This window comes from Coregonus clupeaformis, chromosome 24, assembly GCF_020615455.1.
Source record: "Coregonus clupeaformis isolate EN_2021a chromosome 24, ASM2061545v1, whole genome shotgun sequence".
NCBI lineage: Eukaryota > Metazoa > Chordata > Actinopteri > Salmoniformes > Salmonidae > Coregonus > Coregonus clupeaformis.
This window is the reverse complement of record NC_059215.1, coordinates 23966600-23980970: the sequence shown is the minus strand read 5'-3', so window position 1 is coordinate 23980970 and position 14371 is coordinate 23966600. Positions and strand designations below refer to the sequence as shown.

At 43.9% G+C, this 14371-nt stretch overlaps 1 protein-coding gene across 3 annotated transcripts in view; it reads left to right on the top strand.

Moving 5' to 3' along the window:
- Positions 1 to 7984: 7984 nt before the first annotated feature.
- Positions 7985 to 14371, top strand: part of LOC121538424 (msx2-interacting protein) — a 37540-nt gene continuing 31153 nt past the window's right edge. For all 3 annotated transcript variants that reach the window (XM_041846404.2, XM_041846406.2, XM_041846403.2), the window contains exons 1-2: positions 7985 to 8357; positions 11124 to 11444. In XM_041846404.2, coding sequence (XP_041702338.1) covers positions 8275 to 8357; positions 11124 to 11444 — 404 coding nt within the window. In that variant the 5' untranslated portion in view covers positions 7985 to 8274. The remainder of the gene's footprint in view (positions 8358 to 11123; positions 11445 to 14371) is intronic.

Sequence of the window (14371 nt, the reverse complement as noted above, 5' to 3'; positions counted from 1 at the left end):
TGCAGTCAATTATTAAACAGAGCTCAGAAACGAGCAAAAGTGTTGAGTTACTGACATCTGTGGTATAGCCACTAAGTTGAAATGGCATTGCAACTCACTAAGTGTTGGAGCTAGAAACATAAGCATTTCGCTGCACCTGCAATAACATCTGCAACTCTGGGTACGCCACCAATAAACTTTGATTTGACTTATTCAAAAGAAAAAAGATATACACTATATACACAAAATAATGTGGACACCCTTCAAATGAGTGGATTTGGCTATTTCAGCCACACCCGTTGCTGACAGGTGTATAAAATCGAGCACACAGCCATGCAATCTCCATAGACAAACATTGGCAGTAGAATGGCCTTACTGAAGAGCTCAGTGACTTTCAACTTGGCACCGTCATAGGATGCCACCTTTCCAACATGTCAGTTCATCAAATTTCTGCCCTACTAGAGCTGCCCCGGTCAACTGTAAGTGCTGTAATTATGAAGTGGAAACTTCTAGGAGCAACAACGGCTCAGCCACGAAGTGGCAGGCCACACAAGCTCACAGAACTGGACCGCTAAGTGCTGAAGTGCGTATCGTGTAAAAATAGTATTTCCTTAGTTGCAACACTCACTACCGAGTACCAAACCGCCTCTGGAAGCAACGTCAGCACAAAAAATGTTCGTCAGGAGCTTCATGAAATGGGTTTCGATGGCCGAGCAGCCGCACACAAGCCTAAGAACATCAAGCGTAATGATAAATGTCGGCTGGAGTGGTGTAAAGCTCACCGCCATTGGACTCTGGAGCAGTGGAAACGCATTCTCTGGCGTGATGAATCATGCTTCACCATCTGGCAGTCCAACGGATGAATCTGGTTTTGGCGGATACCAGGAGAACGTTACCTGCCCCAATGCATAGTCCAACTGTAAAGTTTGGTGGAGGAGGAATAATGGTCTGGGGCTGTTTTTCATCTTTCAGGCTAGGCCCCTTAGTTCCAGTGAAGTGAAAACTTAACGCTACAGCATACAGTGACATTCTAGACGATTCTGTGCTTCCAACATTGTGCCAACAGTTTGGGGAAAAACCTTTCCTGTTTCAGCATGACAATGCCCCCATGCACAAAGCGAAGTCCATACAGAAATGGTTTGTCGAGATTGATGTGGAAGAACTTGTATGGCCTGCACAGAGCCCTGACCTCAACCCCATCGAACACCTTTGGGATTAATTGGAACGCCGACTGCGAGCCAGGCCTAATCGCCCAACATCAGTGCCCGACCTCACTAATGCTCTTTTGGCTGAATGGAAGCAAGTCCCTGCAGCAATGTTCCAACATCTAGTGGAAAGCCTACCCAGAAAAGTGGAGGCTGTTATAGCAGCAAAGGTGGGGATCAACTCCATATTAATACCCATGATTTTGGAATGAGATGTTCGACGAGCAGGTGTCCACATACTTTTGGTCATGTAGTGTATTTTGTACAGGTAACGCACTGCTAGGTTAGTTATACAGTGGGGGAAAAAAGTATTTAGTCAGCCACCAATTGTGCAAGTTCTCCCACTTAAAAAGATGAGAGAGGCCTTTAATTTTCATCATAGGTACACGTCAACTATGACAGACAAATTGAGAAAATGTTTTCCAGAAAATCACATTGTAGGATTTTTTAATGAATTTATTTGCAAATTATGGTGGAAAATAAGTATTTGGTCACCTACAAACAAGCAAGATTTCTGGCTCTCACAGACCTGTAACTTCTTCTTTAAGAGGCTCCTCTGTCCTCCAATCGTTACCTGTATTAATGGCACCTGTTTGAACTTGTTATCAGTATAAAAGACACCTGTCCACAACCTCAAACAGTCACACTCCAAACTCCACTATGGCCAAGACCAAAGAGCTGTCAAAGGACACCAGAAACAAAATTGTAGACCTGCACCAGGCTGGGAAGACTGAATCTGCAATAGGTAAGCAGCTTGGTTTGAAGAAATCAACTGTGGGAGCAATTATTAGGAAATGGAAGACATACAAGACCACTGATAATCTCCCTCGATCTGGGGCTCCACGCAAGATCTCACCCTGTGGGGTCAAAATGTTCACAAGAACGGTGAGCAAAAATCCCAGAACCACACGGGGGGGAACTAGTGAATGACCTGCAGAGAGCTGGGACCAAAGTAACAAAGCCTACCATCAGTAACACACTACGCCGCCAGGGACTCAATTCCTGCAGTGCCAGACGTGTCCCCCTGCTTAAGCCAGTACATGTCCAGGCCCGTCTGAAGTTTGCTAGAGTGCATTTGGATGATCCAGAAGAGGATTGGGAGAATGTCATATGGTCAGATGAAACCAAAATATAACTTTTTGGTAAAAACTCAACTCGTCGTGTTTGGAGGACAAAGAATGCTGAGTTGCATCCAAAGAACACCATACCTACTGTGAAGCATGGGGGTGGAAACATCATGCTTTGGGGCTGTTTTTCTGCAAAGGGACCAGGACGACTGATCCGTGTAAAGGAAAGAATGAATGGGGCCATGTATCGTGAGATTTTGAGTGAAAACCTCCTTCCATCAGCAAGGGCATTGAAGATGAAACGTGGCTGGGTCTTTCAGCATGACAATGATCCCAAACACACCGCCCGGGCAACGAAGGAGTGGCTTCGTAAGAAGCATTTCAAGGTCCTGGAGTGGCCTAGTGTCACGACCGTCTGACGAATGAGACCAAAGCGCAGCGCGTTGAGTGAACATGACTTTATTAAATTAAAGTACTCAATGCCAAAACAACAAACAATGACGATACGTGAAGTCCACAGTGACAAAGACTGAATACGGAACAAAAACCCACAACACTAAGGTGAACACTGACAGTTTAAATATGGCTCCCAATCAGAGATAACGAGCCGACAGCTGACACTCGTTACCACTGATTGGGAGTCACACGACCAAACAAGGAAACACAACCAAAACCAAACCAAACACAACAAAACGAACACACCCTGGCTCAACATACAAAGTCCCGGAGCCAGAGCGTGACAGTACCCCCCCCTAAAGGCGCGGACTGCGACCGCGCCTCAAAAACCCCAAACAGGGGAGGGCTGGGTGGGCATTACTCCTCGGAGGCGGCTCCGGCTCCGGGCTTGACCACCACCCTTCTTCAATCCCCCCGTAGCGCCCCCGGTCCGATCTGACCCAGCTGGTAGGATCTGGACTGACGACGCGCACCCCTGGCTTGGCGCGTGAGGCAGGAACGGACCGGACCTGGCTGACGATACGCACCCTAGGCTTGATGCGTGGAGCCGGACCGGGCCTCACCAGGCTGACGACTCGCATCCCTGGCTTGGTGCGAGTAGTAGGAATGGGCTGGATCAGGCTGACGGCTCGCACCCTTGGCTTGGTGCGAGTAGCAGGGACGAGCTGAACCAGGCTGACGACTCGCACCCTTGGCTTGGTGCGAGTAACAGGAACGGGCTGGACCAGGCCGACGACTCGTACCCCTGGCTTGGTGCGAGTAGCAGGAACGGGCTGGACCAGGCTGACGACTCGCACCCTTGGCTTGGTGCGAGTAGCAGGAACGGGCTGGACCAGGCTGACGACTCGCACCCTTGGCTTGGCGCGAGTAGCAGGAACAGGCCGGGCTGGGCTGGCGACGCACACCGTAGGTTTTGTGCGTGGAGCAGGAACAGGCCGGGCTGGGCTGGCGACGCACACCGTAGGCTTTGTGCGTTGAGCAGGAACAGGCCGGGCTGGGCTGGCGACGCACACCGTAGGCTTTGTGCGTTGAGCAGGAACAGGCCGGGCTGGGCTGGCGACGCACACAGTAGGCTTTGTGCGTTGAGCAGGAACAGGCCGGGCTGGGCTGGCGACGCACACCGTAGGTTTTGTGCGTGGAGCAGGAACAGGCCGGGCTGGGCTGGCGACGCACACCGTAGGTTTTGTGCGTGGAGCAGGAACAGGCCGGGCTGGGCTGGCGACGCACACCGTAGGTTTTGTGCGTGGAGCAGGAACAGGCCGGGCTGGGCTGGCGACGCACACCGTAGGCTTTGTGCGTTGAGCAGGAACAGGCCGGGCTGGGCTGGCGACGCACACCGTAGGCTTTGTGCGTTGAGCAGGAACAGGCCGGGCTGGGCTGGCGACGCACACCGTAGGTCTGGTACGTGGAGCAGGAACAGGCCGGGCAGGGCTGTCGACGCACACCGTAGGCTTTGTGCGTGGAGCAGGAACAGGCCGGGCTGGGCTGGCGACGCACACCGTGGACTTGGTGCGTGGAGTAGGAACAGGCCGGTCCATACTGGGAACACACACCACTGGCCTTAACCGGGGATCAGGAACGGGCCGGACCGGACTGGTAACACACCTCAGTCTCTCACGCCGTGCCTCAACTACTTCCCTCCCTCTACTCGCCAATGGCTCCCGTAATCCGGTAGCCTTCTCTCCACGTCTCCCTGTGGCAGCCTCCTGCTGCCCAGCCGCCCGCCATGTGCCCCCCCCAAAAAAACTTTTTGGGTTGCCTCTCGTCCTTCCGACGATGGCCCTGCTGACGCCCGTTGCTCCTCTCTCAGTCGCCTCTCCACTGTTTTACTCCATGGCCGGCGATCCATCCCATCCAGGATCTCCTCCCAAGTCCAAGACCCTTTACCTTCCAAAATCTCCTCCCATGTCCAGACCCTTGGCTCCTGGACACGCTGCTTGGTCCTGGTACGGTGGGTTTTTCTGTCACGACCGTCTGACGAATGAGACCAAAGCGCAGCGCGTTGAGTGAACATGACTTTATTAAATTAAAGTACTCAATGCCAAAACAACAAACAATGACGATACGTGAAGTCCACAGTGACAAAGACTGAATACGGAACAAAAACCCACAACACTAAGGTGAACACTGACAGTTTAAATATGGCTCCCAATCAGAGATAACGAGCCGACAGCTGACACTCGTTACCACTGATTGGGAGTCACACGACCAAACAAGGAAACACAACCAAAACCAAACCAAACACAACAAAACGAACACACCCTGGCTCAACATACAAAGTCCCGGAGCCAGAGCGTGACACCTAGCCAGTCTCCAGATCTCAACCCCATAGAAAATCTTTGGAGGGAGTTGAAAGTCCGTGTTGCCCAGCGACAGCCCCAAAACATCACTGCTCTAGAGGAGATCAGCATGGAGGAATGGGCCAAAATACCAGCAACAGTGTGTGAAAACCTTGTGAAGACTTACAGAAAACGTTTGACCTGTGTCATTGCCAACAAAGGGTATATAACAAAGTATTGAGAAACTTTTGTTATTGACTAAATACTTATTTTCCACCATAATTTGCAAATAAATTCATTAAAAATCCTACAATGTGATTTTCTGGATTTTTTTCTTCTAATTTTGTCTGTCATAGTTGACGTGTACCTATGATGAAAATTACAGGCCTCTCTCATCTTTTTAAGTGGGAGAACTTGCACAATTGGTGGCTGACTAAATACTTTTTTTCCCCACTGTACATCCAGGGATGAAGTGGTTTAAAAAAAAGGGTGAAACCCTGAGTGCTGTGGATATACCCTATGCAAAAAAACATCAACTTAAAAATAGGCTGGGACACCCTATTTACAAAATAAAAGGTGTTGAGTAAAGTTCACCCTCCACTATATCATTGACTGTCACAGGTTATAATCCTTGAGGGGTGGTTAAGCAGTAAAATGATCACTCTGTTATAAGTGTGTATTGGTTAACCAATCTCTCTCTCGTGACAATTGTGTGCTACAATTCTTGTGTTTTCCCTCTGTGTTTCTCATATGGATTTCAAACGTTATGTTCTGCTCATTTAAAACACCGGAAGTTAGCTATGTTTAAATCTTGAAGATATGGAAAAAGTATAGTCTATGTTTATGATTTTCCAATAGGCTACTTACTGCATTTTTTTCAGGTATAACCTATGTCTTATTCAGGGTGCAATTGGTGGTTTGTAGGTGATGGCACTGTCCAGTGGCGACCTGTCATTTTGAGCCCCACCTGTTTAGCTAACAAATAAATATATATATATATTTGTGTGCCTGTTTTGCATGTTATTTTGGCATTAATACGTGTCACGTATCAGTTTGCAAACAATGTAAAACAATTAATCATTGAGCTGCATACAAACATGTTCTCTTTTTTGCTTTCTTGAGTAATGCAGCTCCAAAATGCAGGTGTTTCAGCCTAGCTAAGTGCTTTCTGTGGTTGTGCGGCAGCCAGCGGAAAATACAGAGCGTGGTGGTAAGTAGTTCTCTAGTTGCGCCGTGATTGGCTCAGTGTTCTGTCACTCATTGGGACACTACGTCACCGCAAAATCTATGCGGAGAGTTTGAAAATGTAAGCCCCTTGGGTGCTGCCATAGAGTTACATACATTGGCCACAGATAAAATGACGTCAAATCATGTTATATCTACCATAGCTTTGATTGGACTGATCATACTTTCAAAATCTTAGCTAGCAAGGTAGACAAGCAGTCATCATCATGAATCAATTCGACAATCTACTGGTAAATCCTTTTCAAACCTTGTCATATGAAGATCAATTATAGATAAAACGTATCGGTGCTCATTGGCCATTGGACATAAACATAACACAACAAGTTGGAAATTGCAAATTCAACAATGAGTCGTTTGGAATGAATCAGTGACTAACTGCAAGCGTTGCAAAGCAATCACTAGCCTGCTATTCAGTGGAGTGGGTATGTGGTCCATGTCTGGGTTTAAAGGTCTCTTTTCCAAACTTAAAAGGATAAACATTCAACACCATGGGCCAGAAAAGATTGAATACATTGGCCATGCTGTCAATCCAGCATTACTTCTGCCGCGTTCACAATAACTGGAAAATCTCAGACTTCAAGACAACTTGGAACTCGGAAAAAAAACTAGCTCCCACTGGGAAAATACGTTATCAACGGTCATCCAACTCGGAATTCCAAGTTGGGAACTCAAGCCTCTTTCTAGAGCTCCGACCTGAAGATCACTGACGTCATGATTCAACCTTGTTGTTTTCAGAGTTCCCAGTTGTCTTGAAAGCACCATAAATCCAGAGAATGCCAGACTTTGATGACAAAATGTGCCCACAAGAAGGACCGCTGCGCCACCTTCTTGTTCAAGTGAGCACAGCACAAGATGAGATATGTATACTGTAGCTAAGAATGTGATACTAAGTGTATGTTGTGTAGTAAGCTGTTAGTAGCCCATGTGCCTCACCCTAATAATTTGGTCCCTTTCCCCCTCATAACTTTGCCTACTGTTCTGACTTGGTGGTGCACATGTAGCCTATAGCCTGTTTTAGAGAAATGTAATCATCAAATATTGTAAGAGCTTTCATTGTCTGCTTATATGCCCCCTTTATTCATCCTACGGTTCTGACTTGGTGTACAGGGAGAACACTTTAAGAACGGCCCATGTTCTGAATTATGTCGCTGTACATTTCAAAAGTGCTGAACATATAGTTAAATTGACTACATCCGTCCTAGCTCGCTCATTAATGTCTTAATCGAAATTACGGATTGCCTTTTATCCGCTCGTCATCCCCTTATGCCATAGTTTGTACATCTCAATTGTCAGTAGAAACCACATTTGTTTAAGCAAGTCAGCCATATCTGCTATATATTTTTAAAAGGCAGTAAATGAGGCTGAATGAACTGTTTCGCTGCCAAACAAGGCTCCGCTGACAGCCAGGTGTAGCAGTGGTAAGGATTCACTCCATGGTGCTGCAAAGAAAGCTCTGCTGTTGGGACAGCTTTATGTAGGCCCTAACAGTTTGTGGTCACCGTTATAGTGCAATTAATGTGTTGTGTAGTGGCTTTGATGGCACGCATCAAAACATTTGTTTTGTTTACCCCACCAAGATGTACATGCTAAAATCTTCGTCTACCCAAACCCCAAACTCATGCGTTCGATACCTACGCATGCGCAAGATGAAAAGGCGATCTCATCTGAAAGCGGAAAAAAAAACAGTTCACACACAGTGCCACGCGTGCGCTGTGTGCGCCTCATTACGAGCAAGGTTGCTGCATCTTTTTAGGTAGCTACAAGCATGATTTCGACAGCCAAAGGTCGCATGGTGTCAGGGACGCGCCTAGTCACGGGAACGATAATAGAGCGCACGCTAGTACGCCCAGATCGCGCAGAGTAAAGGAAATCAAACAGAGTGCAATAATTGAACCTAATGGTTACATTGGGTCAGATCAAACAGTTGATGATCTACGCACAATACTTTGCTGCTCTCAATTTCGCAACGTATTTTACTTTGTATCGGAAAAGATAAGGACATCACAAACTCTTCTGTATGATCGGGGGACAGGAGCGCACAGTATGGTCCGGGAAACCAGACATTTATGGGTGGGAAATTTACCCGAAAATGTACGAGAGGAGAAAATCATTGAGCACTTCAAGCGGTGAGTAAACGATCTTATGCCGAATATTTGATTGAGTAGCCCACAACTGTCTGCATCTGTCTGCCTGATTCCCCTGAAATCAGAAGATGATCAATCCAGGAGCGAATTGCCCAGGCAGTGACAGTAGCCTGGCTAGCCAACTGCCAGCAAACCAGCAACACAGGCTCACAAAACTCGTGTGAAGAGGAAGTCGATAGATATTCTAGTTGACTAACATGGACGTAAAAATTGCAGTCTCATGACCAACACCTGCATTTCGCTGTCTTGTAAGCCATCTTTCCCACACGGTGGACTTGGAAATAGCCTATAGTTAATTACTTTAGCAAAACAGCTATAGCTAGCACCACTGAATACTCTTGCCACTGTAGCATCCTACCGGTTGTGGTGTGTTAAGACAGTGACTTGAATTGTCTTTCATTGGTTTTATGGTTAGCCTAAACTTGCCAGTTGTGGAGAGTGTCTCGTGCAATGGAATTCTAACTAAGCAAAAACAATTGAGGTAGTTTCCAGTTCCGCTGAGACTCACTGCAACATTGTAGCAAATCTTGAGGTGGCTTGTGTGAAGTGATGCAGAGCTGACTTGCCAGTAACATCATACTGTGACTGATATGGCGTCAATTAGCCTTATGTCATTAAATGTCAGTGGCTATAGCAGTTGACTATCAAATTAAACTGAAATGTTCATTGAATGTTTGCTATTAGTTGTTATTCAATTGATTAACATAACATTTGGTATAGATTACAGTGATAGCCTACAATGTCACTAAGATTTCCCTCCTTTACATTGGTTGCATTCATTAGTTGTGTAAACAAACGACCATATGATAATCATAAGCCCTAATGAAACTGTCAACATATAGGAATAAGAAACACGGCTACATATGGCACGGATCATATTCCCTATTGTAGCTTACATGTCGATATAGCTGATTTTTTTTTTCCCAACCATTTTTAACTTTCTATAAAAACGATAGGCTGTTGTTGAAAATAATACTTTTTCACTACTGAAATGTAAAGGGAAATATTTTTGTCACATTGTTCCATTATTATTACTTCACATTGTTATCAGTATGTCAAGTCAGATTTTTGATGGTAAAGGCTATCGTTTTTGTGCATTAAACATTTCCCAACATCTGAATACAGTTGGTTCTTGTTTCGACGCTATGTGCGCTCTCTAGCTCCATACTGGCTGCCAAGGAAAAAACGGCCCGCCTATCTTTCGGTCTAGGCACGAGGAGTAGCCTAATTAAAAGATGTGATATCCATATTATTTCCTTACGTTAGCTGAAGTGCTGCATTCATATAACATGGCTGTCTATCCTGTGTTGTAGGCTAAATGGCGTATGTATTTCTGCCACGATTTCAAGCGCAGGGTTTGCTATGCAGGACATATAGACAATATTCATCAGACCATTATGACTTTGAGATTAGCCTACAAAATACAGTCCGAAATGGCCAAACGGACGCTTATTTAGGACTACTTTCATTTAAAGTAATCCTTAGTCTTTGATGGTATTGTCAGATGCATGAATTATATGATAGCCTAACTGTTTTTCAAATCTTGCGGGGCATTTATGTCATGCTTATGATTTTAATGCATTAGTTACATAATAGGAATGTAATATGCTTAGGCTATAACACATCTAATAAGATAAACGTTTTGGACAATTTATCACAGACATTCGATATTGTTTGGACTTTTGAGGATGAAGCATTTTGTTGAGGGGAATGAGTGCGCATGGAAAACACATTTCGGGGTAGCCTACTCACTGCTCTTCAAGCAGCCTTTAGTTACAGCAATTGTAACAAGAAGCAGCCACCGTATGCAGGTGCATGACAGCTACATTTGTGATAGGAGTCATTGAAGATGGGGGACGGAAGAATGAGGAAGCAGCGTCAACGGTTTTCTAAAATGGCGTCGGAGGGTATTCAATGTGGGAACTGGCATAACACGGAGACAACACTTATGGCCATTCTCAGGGTGTCTGTCGGAAAATAAGCAGAAACAGGTTTATACTCTTGTTTTTATTGAATAGAAAAAAACGTGTTCCATGGAGTAGCCTAAGCTCTCCAAGACGTTGGCAAATAACTCCAATCAGAAATAACATCCAATCACGATTTTCTTTCTCCAGTTGTTTTATAAAAGCCATAGGCTACAATGGAAATACACTTTCAGGCAGTAATCCATTTTAATTATAGGCTACATTCAAGGTAACGATTGAAGTCACGTTTTCACATTTTCAAATATAGGAAAAAATGAATTTTTCCTGTATTTCTCTTAAGCAAGCCTTATTGGAATGCCAAATGAAATTGTCCCATATTGCATAAAACATATTGCACCCACAAGCAAGAGCAAACCAGGAAATGTCACGTGTAGTTATGCTGCATTGTGCAGACCGCATCAGAGTTATGTCTTTGAATAGCTTAAAGGAGGGACCTTTCTCATAACTAGAATACTTCCTCTATTGAAAAATTTATGTATAGTGCTATGTGTCAGGATTTGTTGTTGCTTGGTTACTGTTGCCTGGTGAGGTTGGGAAATGACAACAGTGGCCTAATAAATGTTTTGTAAGGACATCCCTTTGTGGTTTCCCCTTCCCTTTCAATATTATAAAACACATAGGTCTACTTGATGGTGAAGAGTAGGCTCCTTTACCCATTGACTTCTTTCAATTTCCAATAAAACATGGCATACAACTTAAATCAATTAATTATTTGTTGCTGTTGCTGATTTCTTTTTCTTTTAATTCCCCCTTTCCTCCATAGATATGGACGGGTGGAGAGTGTCAAGGTCCTTCCAAAGAGGGGGTCAGAAGGTGGAGTCGCAGCCTTTGTGGATTTTGTGGACATTAAAAGTGCTCAGAAGGCTCATAATTCTATCAACAAGATGGGGGACAGAGACCTGCGCACTGATTACAATGAGCCAGGCACAATCCCTAGTGCTGTGAGAGGGCTGGACAATAGCCTGTCCTTAGGCTGTCGTGGGCGGGATGTTTCAGGGTTCACAAGGGCGGCAGGGGGCCTGGTGTATGGGCCCCCTGCATTGCTCCACAGCAGAGAGGGACGCTATGAACGCAGACTAGACGGGTAAGTGGACAAAGTTTCTCTGAAGGCAGGGGGAACTTCGTTTCTTGTAACGCCTTACCCCCAAGCATTTTCCACCATCTATTCATTTACTTGTTTGGGGGAGAAATAGGGGAAAATGAAAGAAGTTCATACGCAGGAATAAATCTGTAGGCATCCCTTACAAAGTCCTCAGAGCGTCGCCATCGCTCATGGATTGATATGGTAGACACCAAGATATACTGTAAATGAGCATGTATGTACATCATGCACACAATTGTATTTCTATGTGTGTAGTAAATAGCGTATTGGCTGTTGGGGATTATCTTTGTAAATTTAAACATTCCTGTGAGGTGGATATCCCATTTGCAGAGAGTATGGGGCATATTGGATATCGTAAAATTGCCGGGATTAATGGATGCTGGAGAGAGTTTGTTCCAGCGGCCTTCCCTGGGATCGCCCTGATCTGGAGTACCATGCCCTCCTTGGTGGATTAATGGGTCATTTTCATATAACAATTCAACCAAGAATATATATTTACACATTAAAGACGCATTAATTAGTTTTTGGATTAGTAGAAACTGGGTCTTGATCATTCTGCACCCATTCCAGTGGTGTTTTCAAATGCATCACTTCCCTTGTGGTCTGGAGTCATGTGGATAACCTAAACCGGATATCTATTCCCCTGTTGGATTAAAACTGGCCAATCACAAAAGGATATTCTATCATTCGATAAAGTTATGGGTTTTCCGTTTTTGTGTGGGATTATGTTTGATATAAGGTCTTAAGAATTAAATGCTGGGAGACCTCTACTGTTGATCAACTTTGTAGAGAAACGACAGAAACATTGAGCAAATTACAAAGTGTTTTTATTTTTTATTCTAACTAATTTTGTTTGTGGTTCAAATTATTTTTTTGCTATTTTTTGCTCTTGAAAGAGTGAGACTGTCCAATGGATGTAGGGGGAAGCATTAAACAGAATCATGTATCTGAGGATTGGACTATTTTTGGACCATACAAATCAATACAATTACATGGAAATATGGGGGTGAAGAACATGGAACTGTGGATGTCAGTGCCAATACCTGTCTTCTGTCAGTGGATTACCTGCTTCCTGAATATGGAACTACATCTGTCCATCCTTGGATACAATTATTCCCAGAATCAGAACAGACAACATCCTGTCAACTTCTTACCAAAGAATAAGCCTATTGCCTTTAAGGGAACTGTACATGTTAGGGAGAATCATTGGGTGAACTGGATTACTTCTGGCAAATAAACGGTGTTACGATCAGATATTTTTTGCTTCAATGGATCTAGTTGGACTATTGCTAAATTTTGCACACAGAATGTGACGAACTATTAAAGATGAAAGACTTTTCCAATAATCGTGTGCCATGATGTTCCAGACTCATTGCTCATGGGGAATCAATAGAGCACTGTTTACAGAAGCTGGACAATTGGATATCATTTCTTGATTTGACTGGACTCTGTTGCCTTATTTTCCATGATTTGATTTTTATCAGTTACATTTTATGAAACCATTTTTGAAAGGATAGTTTAGTCCTATGACTATTTTCCACCACAGTAGAATCTTGTTACAATTGGATTAGATTTTTGGATTATCTGATATTCCTGCCCCTCAAAGCAAGTGAGGATTCTGACGAGTGACGAGGATTACTATTTTGAACATAAACCTACCTATCCTGTGTGTGCTTTTCTCTGTGGATATATTTTTACATTGACTCTTTTTGGAATTAGCATTGCAAACAGCTGCTTGGAACAATGTATTATAATCTTGGCTGCAAGGACTTTTGTTTGAACATAAACCTACCAGAATGTTTTTGATCCATTTTTATGCCCACCCTATGATTTTTCCTTTTTTTGCTCACAAAGTTCTGTCTCCCTAGATTGTATTTGGAATTGTAGGTCGGGTTACCGCTGTCTCAAAAGGTTGGTATATCCTGCCCTGTGTATTTTAGCTGTTCTCTCTAACCCCTAGTTTGAACCCCTGTCTCTCTCCATATTTTTCACTAACAGAAGTAACTGTTAAATATACTGTTTAATTGCTTGTTGTTATTTGCAGACTCTGTACTTTTTACCTGCTGTCTCCCCTCACCTTGAACCTACCCTGCCCACTTCCCAGCTCCTAATCCCTGCTCTCCCTGGTCAATAGTACCACGTTGCTGAGACATTTTTCACATTAAGTGAAAAATGTAGATATAGGCCAGATCATTGAAAACAGAGGAGTCATGCACCTCCTCTGAATGCTTTTTAAACCATGAACAATTACGTCAGATTTAATAGTTGCATTAGTTAATCAAAATCAGATTATATTCAACCCAATTTGAATTGCTATTGTATATTACATTTTACTGTCAGATTTGCCACAACTAAAGGGTTTATGCCAATGTTTAGATAGCTAGTCTCTCATTTTGGTCTTGCTACATGATTGTTAGTAGCCTAACCTTGGAAACTTGGTGTCAATTCCTTTTTCTTCTGAGCCCAAGAGCAGGATAACTCCAGGAACAGATTCCTGATGTAGCAACCCTAATTGTCACAATTTACAATGTTGCATGTAAAACCAGAGAACTGGGATTATTATTTTTAGTTTGTTGTTATTGTAGGGAGCATGAAATATTTACACTAACGTCACAGTTTTTACATGAAACTGGCAGCCGAAAAGTAGCTAAAAATGAGGCAGTGCCAAATAACTGTTATTCATTATAAGGCTATGGGCAGTGCATGCACTTGACAGGAACACACCTACCACAGTAGCTAGCTAGTAATACACTCGCTGTATACATTACCAGCATGTGATGGTAATAAACAATTATAGATACAAATCCTGCCTTAATAGGTAGAATTATTTTAGGATTCATGATTCATTCAAATACCATGAATGTCAGGACAATGGAGACACTGTCATTGTACACACATTTGAGATTCAA